General features: G+C 38.1%; 7 protein-coding genes across 7 annotated transcripts; 3 read left to right on the top strand and 4 right to left on the bottom strand.

Annotated features, from left to right (window-relative positions):
- Positions 1-520: 520 nt before the first annotated feature.
- On the bottom strand, positions 521-934 carry SMKI09G0710 (uncharacterized protein; the record flags this gene model as incomplete). Its single annotated transcript, XM_056223160.1, has 1 exon — positions 521-934. The coding sequence occupies one exon, from the start codon at positions 932-934 to the stop codon at positions 521-523; it is 414 nt and encodes a 137-aa protein (XP_056082779.1).
- An 833-nt stretch (positions 935-1767) lies between these two features.
- DPH1 (2-(3-amino-3-carboxypropyl)histidine synthase) lies at positions 1768-3054 on the bottom strand (the record flags this gene model as incomplete). The annotated part of the gene is made up of 1 exon (XM_056223159.1): positions 1768-3054. One exon carries the CDS (start codon positions 3052-3054, stop codon positions 1768-1770), a length of 1287 nt encoding a protein of 428 aa, XP_056082778.1.
- A 241-nt stretch (positions 3055-3295) lies between these two features.
- Positions 3296-4837, top strand: SHQ1 (Hsp90 cochaperone SHQ1; the record flags this gene model as incomplete). Its single annotated transcript, XM_056223158.1, has 1 exon — positions 3296-4837. The coding sequence occupies one exon, from the start codon at positions 3296-3298 to the stop codon at positions 4835-4837; it is 1542 nt and encodes a 513-aa protein (XP_056082777.1).
- Positions 4838-5154: 317 nt separating this feature from the next.
- Positions 5155-7200, top strand: SLM1 (phosphatidylinositol 4,5-bisphosphate-binding protein; the record flags this gene model as incomplete). The annotated part of the gene is made up of 1 exon (XM_056223157.1): positions 5155-7200. The coding sequence occupies one exon, from the start codon at positions 5155-5157 to the stop codon at positions 7198-7200; it is 2046 nt and encodes a 681-aa protein (XP_056082776.1).
- Positions 7201-7335: 135 nt separating this feature from the next.
- MOB1 (Mob1p) lies at positions 7336-8369 on the bottom strand (the record flags this gene model as incomplete). Its single annotated transcript, XM_056223156.1, has 2 exons — positions 7336-8263; positions 8350-8369. The coding sequence occupies 2 exons, from the start codon at positions 8367-8369 to the stop codon at positions 7336-7338; spliced, it is 948 nt and encodes a 315-aa protein (XP_056082775.1).
- Positions 8370-9037: 668 nt separating this feature from the next.
- On the top strand, positions 9038-11518 carry PFK26 (6-phosphofructo-2-kinase; the record flags this gene model as incomplete). Its single annotated transcript, XM_056223155.1, has 1 exon — positions 9038-11518. The coding sequence occupies one exon, from the start codon at positions 9038-9040 to the stop codon at positions 11516-11518; it is 2481 nt and encodes an 826-aa protein (XP_056082774.1).
- A 328-nt stretch (positions 11519-11846) lies between these two features.
- On the bottom strand, positions 11847-13940 carry SMKI09G0650 (putative metalloendopeptidase; the record flags this gene model as incomplete). Its single annotated transcript, XM_056223154.1, has 1 exon — positions 11847-13940. The coding sequence occupies one exon, from the start codon at positions 13938-13940 to the stop codon at positions 11847-11849; it is 2094 nt and encodes a 697-aa protein (XP_056082773.1).
- Positions 13941-14477: the final 537 nt, after the last annotated feature.

Raw genomic sequence — 14477 nt, 5'->3', positions numbered from 1 at the left:
AATAAGTAGAGAAAACAGCGTCTTCGTCGTGACTTAAAACACCTTCAACCTACCACCTCCATCGGCGGCCTTTACAACCTTAATTTTATCGTAGGTGGTTTCCTTGTTTTTCTTGGAGTAAGAACCGACTATCATATATCGACTGGTAACCATGTTAGTAGTATATTATCATATTCGGTATTAGAAGATGACATAAATAATGAGAAACAGTCATCGACTTTAGCGGACGCTGAAACGCAAGAACTGATAATTCAATAGGACAATGAATGACAATGAATAACAACGTATGAAACAAGAGGTAGATGAGCATATTATTGTGTAGGACTATAGATGCCCTTTTTGGATTTCAATGTCATTGAGGAGACCTTCTAGTATATTTCTGTATACTATATTATAGCCTTTAGCAACAATAAAAAACCCAACAGAAATTTCAAACTTCCCATCACTTTCTGATAATAATGTGATACAGCTGAGTGGTCATACGCTAGGTAACTTAGTTTGTTTGTTGATTATTAGTAAATTAGTCATGCTGCCCATGCTCACTCAAGTTATTGTCCAAGTCAAACAGAGATGGCCTGGTAGGCTTGCTATCAGGCCCAGGGAACATCCGTACAACACTTGATCCCAAATTGGAAAACTTCACTAGGTAATTTGGGCTGATATGTGACAAGTATGTGGTACAATCGCTGTTGAATTTGCACCTGTAAGCAGCTAGCGCATCATCAACCGCAACCAGGCCATTGACGTCTGGGTGAGAAACAGTAAAACCTTCACCTGACGCGTACTTGATGCGGTAACCTGGCCCCACAGTCACTTCGTACTCTGTCCGATTTCCTATATCTTTTTCAAAGTCCCTATAATCGAACCGTATCCCAGATAGAATACTATTGTCTATGTTTGATAAGGGTGCCTCGATGAAATCGGGTTCAACCATAGTCAACCTACCAATTGTGATAAAAAAACCGAAAAGTTAGGATACCTGATGGTTTTTTAAGACAAAGGAAAGCTAAACTATATTGTAGAACATTATTTGCATACATGATCATAAGATCTTGACCCCAAGCTATTACGAGTATCCGTTCTCGTAAAACATCTAATTGAATAATTTCCCACGGAGAATTTAATACATCGTGCGAGAGGATAAACTAATAAGATACAGAAGTAAGCATTGATGCATGTGTGTAACAGAAGTACAAGCTCGAAACTTTGCAAATACTCAACTGATCGAGCACAATAAAATCTGTTTAATTTCATGAACCGTTTCGTACTTATTTGTCTTTTTTTTACTTACTACGTTATATGGACACTTCTGCCTATTTTCGAAATTGAAAACTCCAATCCAGTTATAAGTTTGCTTTTTCCCATTTCTAGTGATGTCGCAATCTTCCTACCAGTCTTTTTACTTCTGATCGGTTTTACTTTGACTGGCTCTGTCTTGGGTGCATTGCTTCTGCGCAGTGATAGGAAGAAGAATGCTTGATCTGAGGTACAAAAAACTTAAAATACCTCTTTTCTCAGTGTGCTATTGTACATGCACCGTTGCCAAATGTTGCCCATAGTTAGCGACATAGTCGCACCCTACATTGCTTTCATCAGCATTGAATCATAAAGTGCTTTTTCAAGTTTAAAGCGATTCATGTGCGTCTCCAGGTCAAGAATAAAATAATACTTGACTTATCTTTGCCTCAAGGAAGAAAAGAAATGCGTAAATGAATATGATACTACCTATCTGTATATATGTAACAGGAAGAAAAGAGAAAACAAAAACTATTTAAAGAATTCAATAGCATGTTTTGGAGTTTCCCCACGCCCATACCCTTTAGCTTCGTAATAATCCATTGGATAGTATTTTTCGCTGAACATAACATCTTTTTTCAGCAATACACTAGCCTCGTATGGTGTTAATAGTGGCTTATTAAAGGCATAACCCCAATCAATAGATAATCTGGGACATGCGACTTGAACGAAAACATCAATTTGATCAAACATGGCCAGCTTTTGTGGGAAGACTTCACTTAGAATGATTTTCACCACAGTTTTACCTGCTGCAAGCAAGTTTTTCTCCAAGTTCTTTACAGTGTTCAAATTACCTTGCCTCCCTAGTGCACCTAAGATCAAACCAAACACTTTTCCGTTCTGGGCGACTTTAATAGCCTCTGATCTAACTTGTACGAGTTGCTTTTGATCGTACCCTTCTCTAGTAAACTTTCTGTTGTATGGGTCATACTTGAAGGCAGGAATTTCTGGATTATGTATCATTGCAGACTCTAAGTGAAACCTACCATCACCAATGAAAACCATGGCATCATATTGCTCTTTATCTAATCTCTCAGAAGTACAACCCAACACTTCACCCCTTGAGAGGGGTTTAATTTGTGGTGGAATAATGTATAACATATGATTTTCATCGTTAAGTAGTTTATCTCTCACACTGTGCACCGCAGGATTGAACTGAATAGTACCGAACGTTGCAATTCTAGACCCCTTCGGAAAGTTTTTCTGCAGTGTTTTGATAATGTGATCTTCTTGAATATTTATGGTAACAAAGACATATAGCACTTTAATTTTTGTGATGTCGATAGGCACTAAACACGAATGTGCATAATGTACAATAAAGTCGCAATCCAATGCTCTGGCAGTAAAATCATCAATACAGCATGCACCATAAGAAACATCTCCCATTACTAAAGTTTCAACACCACAGAACTGTTCCAGGATGTCAGTGATAATCAATGAATAAATCAATAACCCTTCTGGCATTTGTAGGGCTATTCTTTTAGCATTATACTTTCTAATATTCCACACAGTTTTGTAGATCTCAAAATTATAGTTGGAAGGCAATAATTTCACAGCCTCATTTAATTCTTTGTCGTTCAAAATATCTTCTGGTACATGGTTAACACTCCTAGCAAGAGCAATCCTACTTTTTTGCTTGTGCACTACTTCATTGCCATTTTCGGCCACTGTCGTTAGTTTATCGTTGTTACCGCTTTCAGATCTTCTACCAATAAACCTTCTTCTTGGTTGCTTTTTAGGTTCTGTAGAACCACTCATTACGAAAAGATATATTTCAAGCTATCCCAGTTACTCCTACAGTTCGCCGTAATAGTCAATGCCATTTCACATGTTTATTCGATTGCTAACCATTACTGAAGTATTTTTTTTCATGGCCATCGCATCGCAAAATGGAGTTGAAAATTTTTGAATACTAAGATTCCACTGATTAATGCCTACAGCAGTGTAGAATTAATTTTAAAGCAGATTACTCATCACAGTTTAGCGCCTTCGGATAATAATGATAACGCCAAGATTCAGTATAACACAGGATGAAGAATTTATATTTCTCAAAATATTCATAAGCAATATTAGGTTTAATGCTATGGGATTAGAAATAGTCATCCAAGAAAACATGGTCATCTTTCACCTATCACCTTACTATTTAAGATTGAGGTTTCCTCACGAATTAGTTGATGATGAGAGGTCCACGGCGCAATACGATTCCAAAGACGAATGCATCAACGTGAAAATAGGAAAATTGAATCAAAATGAGTATTTCGAAGATTTGGATTTACCAACAAAATTGTTGGCCAGGCAAGGCGATCTCATAGGTGCCGATGCATTGACAGAAAATCTTGGTGAAAAGAAGGCTCAAAAGCCTCTTATTCAAGAGATCGATGCCGATGACACGTTTAGTAAGTCGAAGGAAGATGTGAAAACTATTGGTCAAATGGGGGAAGATTTCAATTGGGAGATCGAGCAAAATATTGATTCGACAATAAATAATGAACTACTGAAAACAAAATATGGATTCGACAACTTGTATGATACAATTATATCTGTATCGGTAAGTAACGGGAATGATATTAATGAACTAGACGATCCTGAGCATACCAAGGCGAACGATAGAGTCACTGAGAGATTAAGAAAAGAAAATTTAAAGTTCGACCCTGAATACTATGTTTCCGAATATATGACGCATAAATACGGTAGCGAGGAAGACTTGGAAATTAACGGAATTAAAGAACTGCTTAAGTTTACACCTTCTGTCGTAAAGCAATACCTACAATGGTATAAAGACAGTTCAAACCCAAATATTGTCATGCCAATTGAATTTACTGACAAGGAACAAAAGCAGATGCAGGACCACCTACCCAAGAAGACCTATCTGATAGAAGATATCAAACCCCTATATGTCACCGTACTCAGTGTTCTGTTTTGTCACATGTTTGAACAGATCGAAAACGAAGGTACTCATACTACGGAGAGTGCTTGGACTTTGGGGAAATTATGCCCGCAGATATCCTTCTTAGATAATCAATTAAAGAAGATGGACGGACTACAAGAAAGTATGAAAGAAATATCGAATGTAAGTAAAGAAAGTTCCATAATTAAGGTTGCAATCATTACAGGCATTAGAAGAGCTCTGAGCTATCCACTACACAGAAACTACGACCTGGTAATGAAAGCGTGGACGTTTGTATATTATCTTCTACGTGGTGGTAAGAGATTAATCATAAGAGCGTTATTAGACGTTCATGAAACGTTTCGCTTCCATGATGTGTACTATGTCTACGATAAAGTACTTTTGGATGATCTGACAGCTTGGTTCATATCCCAGGGTAGTGAGAATGTCATAAGAAGCCTTGCCATGGAGATGAGAAAAGAGCAAGAGTCGATTTCCAAGGAGGACATCGAGTTTGACTGTATTGCCTCCTTCAACGAGCAAACTGGCGAGCCAGAGTGGGAGACGTTGAACCTGAGAGAAATGGAAATTTTGGCGGAGTCTCAATATCGAGAACAACATCAAACAAACAACGAAGTTCTTCCGATTGTTTAAAATAGATTACTACGTTAGATATAGTATATATAGACCAACCTTCTTGTGGTAGTCTAAAGTAGCATTACCCTTCTTTTTCCACGGCTCTCCCCCCAAACATTACGTATTCCATCGGAAGGAAGGGAGAAGACTTTCAAGCCCTAAAGACTGACTATGACATGAAGTTGAGATATGCATAACAACGAAGATATATATCGAGCCCTTGAATTGGTCTAACCTACAGAAGTGTTCTTATACCTGCATTTGATCATCCTCTTTTTGAAGCTTTTTTTTTGGAAAAAAGTAGATAACAAGGCAACAATATAACATTAAAAAAAATGTCGAAAAACAATACAATGACCTCTGCAGTCTCCGATATGCTTTCACAGCAACAGCTGAACCTTCAACACCTGCATAACTTGCAGCAGCATACAAGAAGTATGACTTCAGCAGACCATGCCTACGTTTTACAACAACAGCAACAACAACAGCAACAGCAACAGCAGCAGAGTGCAAACTTTCAAAATGGCAGTTTGACATCTGCTGATGTAAACCAGCAAAACTATTTGAACGGCCAACCCGTTCGGTCAACCAGCAACTCTACGTTCCAGAACAATAGGACGTTAACAATGAATTCTGGAGGGTTGCAAGGTATAATGAGTGACGGTTCTCCCAATATTGACTCGACTACCAATGTAACCATTGCCGCAGCAGATTCTAACAATAATAACGGCAAACAGTTCCAAGGAAAAAACTCCCTAACGAACACATCATTATTGTCGAGAGCTCGATCTTCTTTACAACGCCAAAGGCTTTCTCAACAACAACAACAACAGCAGGACCCTAGATCGCCATTAGTCATACTAGTACCTACGGCTGCACAGCCCACAGATATTCTTGCGGCAAGGTTTTCAGCTTGGAGGAATGTTATCAAATCAGTGATTGTTTATTTGACAGAAATCGCCTCTATTCAGGATGAAATCGTGAGACAACAACTAAGATTATCACATGCTGTACAATTTCCATTTTTTTCAATAGAAAATCAATACCAACCAAGTTCACAGGAGGATAAATCAGTTCAAAAGTTTTTTTTACCACTGGGTAATGGTTCGATACAGGACTTACCAACAATTTTGAACCAATATCACGAATCATTGGCATCCAGTGCCTCCAAGGCCTCAAGGGAACTGACCAATGATGTTATTCCTCGTTTGGAAGACTTAAGAAGAGATCTTTTAGTCAAGATAAAGGAGATAAAATCTCTACAATCGGATTTCAAAAATTCCTGTTCTAAAGAATTGCAACAAACCAAACAGGCAATGAAACAATTTCAGGAGTCTTTAAAGGATGCACGCTATTCAGTGCCTAAACAAGATCCTTTTTTAACTAAGCTGACGCTTGATAGACAGATTAAAAAGCAGCTTCAGGAGGAGAATTTTTTGCACGAAGCTTTTGATAATCTGGAAACTTCAGGTGCTGAATTAGAAAAAATTGTAGTTATGGAAATTCAAAACTCCTTAACCATATATGCAAGATTGCTGGGACAAGAAGCGCAATTGGTCTTCGATATATTAATATCCAAGTTAGATTCTGGTTTTTTCAATGTTGATCCACAATTTGAATGGGATAACTTCATTTCAAGAGATCCCAACTTTTTACTACCTAATTTGCCAATGAGATCATTTAAAGAAATTGTTTACAAATATCAATCCGATCCTTTAACTTATGAGATAAAATCTGGGTTTTTGGAAAGGAGATCAAAATTTTTAAAGTCTTATTCAAAGGGATATTACGTGTTAACACCTAATTTTTTACATGAATTTAAGACCGCAGATAGGAAAAAAGATCTAGTTCCAGTGATGTCGTTAGCATTAAGTGAATGTACCGTGACAGAACATTCTCGAAAGAATAACACATCATCACCAAATTCGACTGGTTCGGATGCTAAGTTTGTGTTACATGCCAAGCAAAATGGCATAATTCGCCGTGGTCACAATTGGGTTTTTAAAGCAGACTCTTATGAAGCAATGATGTCTTGGTTTGACAATTTGAAGATATTAACTTCTATTTCGAGTATACAGGACAAGTATAAATTTATTACACAAAAATTAAACCTGAATTCAGATGGGAAACCTAAGGTGACTAATAATGGCGCCAGTAGTGATAAGTATCAGCAAAGTAATGCCAATAGTACAATGGTGGAAAACGATGAAAACGATGATATCAACAGTAATTATGTGGGGTCCACGGTAACACCAAAATTGGACAATCAAACAAATACTAATACATCCATGTCGTCATTGCCTGATACTAATGATTCTGAATTACAGGATCAAGTTCCCAATATTTATATTCAAACACCAATAAATGATTTCAAATCATAAATACAAATATAGTACACTAAAATGTTTTTATTTCCTTCTATCCATACTAGTATTGATATTTTCTCGCATTCTTTGTTTTATGTCCCGCGTGTGGAAGAAAGCAACGTATAAGCAGGCGTATATAAATATACAATACTACCTATCCCTTAATTCCATCACTAATTCTAACAGCGGACCAAAATCGGCCGGTCTCAGTAGCTCGAACTCTTGAGCAAAGAGGCAAAAATGTCTGAAACTTGTATTTAACACTGTTTGTAGATTTAGTTCCAGGATCTCATTGAAATGATGGCAGTAGATATGCGCATAAACTCTGAATAATCGTCTAAGGATCGGTTGAATAACTCGTTGGATAAATCCCTCCGGGAACGTTCCAGTGACTTTCGAGGGAAAAAGAGATTCGTCATCGAATTGGTCTTGACACCATCTCATTAAACATTCCACGTATTTGGGGGCACTTACTGAAACGGGAGGTTGACCCTTTTGAAACGCCCAAAGATATTCATACTCGTTTGTCGCTATCATTCTTGGGCATGTTTGTGGAGAGCAAAATTCTGTGATAGACCCGTATAGCATATTTATTTGATTATAAAAATCCACACAATGAACTGCTAGCCATTCATTTTCATCCTCACCACGTGGTAATTTCACAGCTTGGTTGAGTACCCCTTCAGATCCTAGCGTCATTTCCACGATTTGTTTGATATCTTGATGTGTTGTCACTGTAGTGCCTGCTTGTGGTTGTAGAAACGGCTTCTGATGCGATGGAGTATAATTGAAATCGGTTACATTTTGTACTTGCTCAGGTGGAGCGACGTGCCTCTTTGGCGTAGTAAGAATTGGGGACATCCTTCCATGTTCACTTTCATTATATTCATTCACTGGAGTATTGAAAAATTCCGCCTTATTATTATTATTATTATTATTATTATTATTATTATTGTTAACATTATTGTTATGGGGATTTACCTTGGAAGGTGGTACAGAGCCTGTGTTACTACCGGTGTTAGCAGTGTTCCATTTGAAACCTCTGGTAGATCTTATTGTTTGACCGGGACTTATGTGACTGTTTTTGAGAGGTAGAAAATACCCTGTCTGTTAGTAAAAGATGAACATCTCTAGATATAATAAAGACAAATCATAGGAGCATACAAATTTTGTAAAAAGGACATTAGAACTTTTGAAATCCTTAGATGCTTCGGAAAAATTGGTTAAAAATGCTGGCAAACAACTCAAGTTTATGCTGATCAAGTTTAGAAATAACTACCTAAACAACGTAAGCTGCTAGAATAATGCTTTTCTTGAATCAGTAATATAGTTACGGCTAACAACTACAGCTATCATTGTAATTTTTCTAACGTTTTGGTATTTCCTTTTTGGGAAATTAGGTTACCCTTCTTTCTAAGACGAATATTTATCATAAAATACGAGAGCATTACCCCACGCAATAATTATCACGTGCTTGTCACGTGGTCTATCTGAATATAAACTATCATACCGTACGATTTTTAGGGGACAAAACAATTTTTGAGGAGGAGTTTCTTTTCCTAGTTTTTATTTTTAATCGCGCCTTTACTGACAATAGTAAACTAATTTATAGTGGAGTACATGAATCATTTCTTACAGAAATTGTTAACATATTTCTTTCAACATTAAAGAGGTATACGTATATATATAAACATACTCAAGTATTCAGTCACGGGTAAACAAAGTGAATTAACTTTCGTTTTCTATTATCTGTTTGCATACTTTTGTGCCATAAGCTAAAAAAGTAAAATAAAAAGAGGCGTAGAAAGAAAGTTCATTCAAAATAACAAGGCAGCAGCAGGAACAAAGACTCATGTTCAAACCAGTAGACTTCTCTGAAACATCTCCTGTGCCGCCTGATACTGATCTTGCTCCTACCCAATCGCCACACCATGTGACACCTAGCCAGGACTCCTGTTATGATCTTTTACCCCGGGGTTCCGATGATAAAATTGACGCTGAGAAGGGTCCACACGATGAGTTGTCTAAACACTTACCACTTTTCCAAAAAAGACCTTTGAGCGATACTCCCATATCTAGCAATTGGAACTCTCCTCGAATTACTGAAGATAACACCCCTTCAGACTCTCCTGAGAATAGCGCTACGAATTTGAAATCGTTACACCGATTGCACATTAATGACGAAACTAAACTAAAAAATGCGAACATTCCCATGGACAATGTTACTGATTATATTCCTCCTTCGGGTGAAGCAGATGAGGTGACTCGAATTGATTTGAAGGATATCAAATCACCCACAAGACACCATAAAAGAAGACCTACCACTATCGATGTTCCTGGTTTGACGAAATCTAAGACTTCTCCAGATGGTCTCATATCTAAGGAAGACAGCGGGTCCAAATTGGTTATTGTTATGGTCGGATTACCTGCTACGGGAAAGTCGTTTATTACAAATAAGTTATCCAGGTTCTTAAATTACTCTTTATACTATTGTAAAGTGTTTAATGTTGGTAACACAAGAAGAAGGTTTGCCAAGGAGCATGGCTTAAAAGATCAAGATTCAAAGTTTTTTGACCCAAATAATGCTGATTCGACGAGGCTGAGAGACAAATGGGCAATGGATACTTTAGATGAATTGTTAGATTATTTATTAGAGGGTGCAGGATCGGTGGGTATTTTTGATGCCACCAATACTTCCCGTGAAAGAAGAAAAAATGTGTTGGCTAGAATTAGAAAGAGAAGCCCTCATTTGAAAGTTTTATTTTTAGAATCTGTTTGTTCAGATCACGCACTGGTACAGAAAAATATTAGACTCAAACTATTTGGTCCAGATTATAAAGGAAAAGATCCTGAAAGCTCTCTGAAAGATTTTAAAAGCCGTTTAGCGAACTACCTCAAGGCCTATGAACCTATTGAAGATGATGAGAATTTGCAATACATCAAAATGATAGATGTGGGGAAGAAAGTTATTGCATATAATATCCAGGGGTTTTTAGCTTCGCAAACGGTGTATTACTTGTTAAACTTCAATTTGGCTGACAGACAGATTTGGATAACGAGAAGTGGCGAAAGTGAGGACAATGTTAGTGGCCGTATTGGCGGCAATTCTCATCTGACTCCTCGCGGTTTGAGGTTTGCCAAAAGCTTGCCCAAATTCATCGCTAGACAGAGAGAAATCTTTTACCAAAATCTCATGCAACAAAAAAAAAATAATGAAAATTCAGATAACAATCTTTATAATGACTTTTTCGTTTGGACCAGCATGCGTGCTAGGACTATAGAGACTGCCCAATATTTCAATGAAGACGATTATCCTATCAAACAAATGAAAATGTTAGACGAATTAAGTGCGGGTGATTATGATGGTATGACATATCCGGAGATTCAAAACAATTTCCCAGAAGAATTCGAAAAAAGACAAATGGATAAGTTAAGATATAGATACCCTGGCATTGGTGGTGAGTCGTATATGGATGTTATCAATAGGCTCAGACCTGTGATCACAGAACTAGAAAGAATCGAAGATAACGTCCTTATTATTACACATCGCGTGGTAGCAAGAGCCTTATTAGGATATTTTATGAATTTAAGCATGGATATCATTGCCAATTTAGATGTTCCATTACATTGTGTCTATTGTTTGGAACCAAAACCTTATGGAATCACTTGGTCATTGTGGGAATACGATGAAACATCCGATTCATTTTCTAAAGTCCCACAAACAGACTTGAATACCACGAGGGTGAAAGAAGTGGGCCTCGTTTATAATGAAAGAAGATATTCTGTTATACCAACTGCCCCACCAAGTGCAAGAAGCAGTTTCGCAAGTGACTTCTTGTCAAGAAAAAAGTCCAACCTTACTTCTGCATCATCATCACAGAGTGAATCATCAGAACAACCGAAAAATAGTGTTAGCGCTCAAATTGGCAGCACAGCAGCACTTACTGGAAGCAACATTAGTGTTAACAACAACAATGGTAATTCAAAAGTGCCATTGTCTGCACCATTAATGACCACCAATGCTTCTAACAATATCTTAGACGGTGGTGGTACCTCGATTTCGATACATCGTCCAAGAGTTGTTCCAAATTTGAATAATGTGAACCCTCTATTGGCTAACAATAGTAAATCAACTTTCAACGCGCCTAATATAAAGAACTCAGCAGCTACAGCAAGGCAAATGTTTGAAATAGACAAAGTGGACGAAAAATTATCTATGTTGAAAAATAAAAGTTTTTCATTACATGGAAAGGACTATTCTACTGACACTGATAATAATGATAATGATGATATAAGAGCAAGAACGATGACACGGAGTCAAAGTCACGTTTAAACTTAATTGAGGAAAAGAAAAAATCGATATGTTAATTAAATGCAATAGAAGAAATGCAAATATTTTAATGAATAGTTAATACAAATTAAACATGCGATTAAGCCAAAAGAAGATATCTTTTGCTTCGAGGTATTTTGTTTTGCACAATTTTGAAGCGTTGCATTTTTTGTTTATACTATATAGTGAACCTTTTCCTTTTTTACCTAAAGAAAGAAAATCTGCAAATAGAGAAAAATCTACGTACATAAAGAAAGCAATTTAATAGATGTATGTTGATAGGAAGAATTTTAAAAAAATAAAGATAAATGAAAAAATAAAATTTGACTAACTACTCCAGAGATCCATAAACAATTCCAAAGGCATCGACCCATTGGCCAACTCTACCTGTAACACCCAAAATATACTGACCATTAGGTGGTTGCAATTCAGCTAAACCACCTCCATTTTTATTACCAAACATGTCGGTCATTCTGCCATGACTAGTTATAATTTGGATGGCATCAACCCAAGCTCCGCACCTCAAATTGAATCCAATGATTATTTCACCAGGTTCTAAGGTAGCATCCGTATAATTTTGAGTTTCGTGCCCGAAGAGTACACTTTTAAAATCACTTTCGTTTATGGAAACATGACTTTTGATACTATGCGTGATTTTGGCAAAATAGTTTCTCGGTGGTACAGACGGTTTCACAGAAGGAGCATGCTTAGATGGCGTTGGCTCTTCTTTGTAATAAAATCTCACGCCATCCAGGGCATAACCATGGTATATCCTGACGGCAGTGACTAATCTAACATCAAAGGCGACAATGCCAACATCGTTACCACCGTCACTGCGACCATACAATGGTGATTTAATGCCTTGAACACTTTTAGAAAATCCATATTTGGACATGTCTAACGGCTGAACATTCAACAATGATGGGAAATTGTCGAACTCAATCTCTGGTGCATTAACAGAGAGAATTTTCAACTTAAAAGTATCACCAAATTTGCCAAGTTCACTCTTGGGTAACCTGGAACGTAAATCATCTAGCGTTACTATGACTTCCCGCTGAGGTCCTCTTCCACCCAGAGAAACCGGTAAATATTCAATATGGCCCTTGGCCAAATCATCGCAAATGATTTCAATTAGGTAAATCCCTGTGGGCGACAAGATGCGGCAGCTACCGTTACCCAAGGGGTATACAGAATGTTTTATATTTGGAAACCCACCCAATTTTGTAGGCCTCATGAATGAGGGATCGTAATAGTCCTGTGGTAAAGTGAAAGAAGGATGGTATAAGAACCTTACCGTATCGAGACGATGCCAGGTGCACTCTTCCTTGGGGAAGATGGGAGGGCTAGCACCAGTAGAGTTTGTTCTCACAGAATGCGCCTCTTTAGTCAAGAATGATCTGTTCAAAGTGGTATAGCCTCTTAACATCACACCGCTTTCCTGGTGAGGGCAGCCCAGCAAGTGGCCAATCTCATGCATGAATGCCCCTAAAGTGATAGTCAAACACTCCCAGTAGGTGCCACACTCGTTACAATCGTTTGCCACCTCACTTTTGGAGGACTTCGTCTCATCAGTGAAATAAGGCACTATTTGCTCGAGGCAACTTGGCCATGAATAAAGCCCGTGAGACCCGAAAATGGCTAGCTTGATGCTCTCATCGCCCCCGCCTAATGCAGCATGGCCCGTAATCAAATTTCCATCCCAGTGGGTATCTAAAAACATACAAGCTGCCTGAACAGGCTTCTCGTTATTAGTAAAGGGTCCACCGTAGCTCTTCAGGGCATCCATGGCTATCCCAAAAAGGGCGCCGGTGTTCTTCCCCTTGGAATTTTGTTGAGCTATGTCAGGGTCCCGGATCTCCTTCACCGTTTTTTCAGAACGTACCACATGCACCTTTATGGTGCTTCTCATAGCAGGCTGCTCGAACAGGGTGTCCCACGTATACTCCTCAACAAACGAGAAGGTCCTATTGCCCATACTGTTTCTCAACATCTGCTCGTTCGTGTAAGCTTGCATGAGTCTGGCACCAAGTCTAAGTTTCTTAATGGCCAACTCAAGGCCATTCCCACCCTCCCTGTTCTTCTGCTCTCGAGGAGAGTCGAACTGTAAGGGCGAGTCTTTGGCCAAGATCAAGCACAGATGCACAGGAGGATTCTGCGTCAGCGGCGTATAGTAACATACAATTCTCCTAACAGTGTTGGTGTCGGTGACAAATGTCAACTTATTCTCACCAGGAGTTAGTATCACAGTGGCCTTGAAGAACTGATTGTGTATGGGGTAAGTAACGGGAGGCAATTGTGGATGCTGCACCTGAACAGTTTTAGCACCATTTGGCTTATTGCACTTCCCATGGACGATAAGACAAGGTGACACAATTTGTTCGTTTTCTCTCAAATTGAACAGATCAATATCCTTCGAGACTGCCATTTGTTCTTCTCTTCTTTAGCGATTGCTTCCTTAACTTTCTTTGCTGTATACGATGTAAGAAGAAGAGAGAAGAACTCGTTTGCAATCCCTTTTTCACTCTCTATTTTCCGCCGACGGCTGCTCTTGAACTTTCAACCCAAAATAATGCTCGAGAGAATTTACTATGCCAAGATACATACAATTTCCAAATCCAAGAAAGCTTGACCCTTCCAAGTCTACTTCATATTTATATACAACTTTATGATCTTGAGAACAATAGATTACGTATTTAATGAAATTTTTCATTAAAATTCTGATCATTTCGGGCCGGGTGATCAGCAAATAATAATGTGATGTCTGGGTGATAGTACTGTTTCGTCCATGTAGAGGGTGCTAGCAAGTTGATATTTGCATCAAGCACAGATATTGTGAACTCTTGAGGCGAAAACAATACATTGGAATACCACTTGACCTTGAGAATAGTTTTAGGCGTGACCATCAGGACTATTTGCTATCGCTTTGCTGTTCTTTTTTTAGTTTTTTTCGTTCTTTCCAGTT

This window comes from Saccharomyces mikatae, assembly GCF_947241705.1.
Source record: "Saccharomyces mikatae IFO 1815 strain IFO1815 genome assembly, chromosome: 9".
Lineage (NCBI taxonomy): Eukaryota > Fungi > Ascomycota > Saccharomycetes > Saccharomycetales > Saccharomycetaceae > Saccharomyces > Saccharomyces mikatae.
This window is presented reverse-complemented; position numbering and strand designations above follow the sequence as displayed.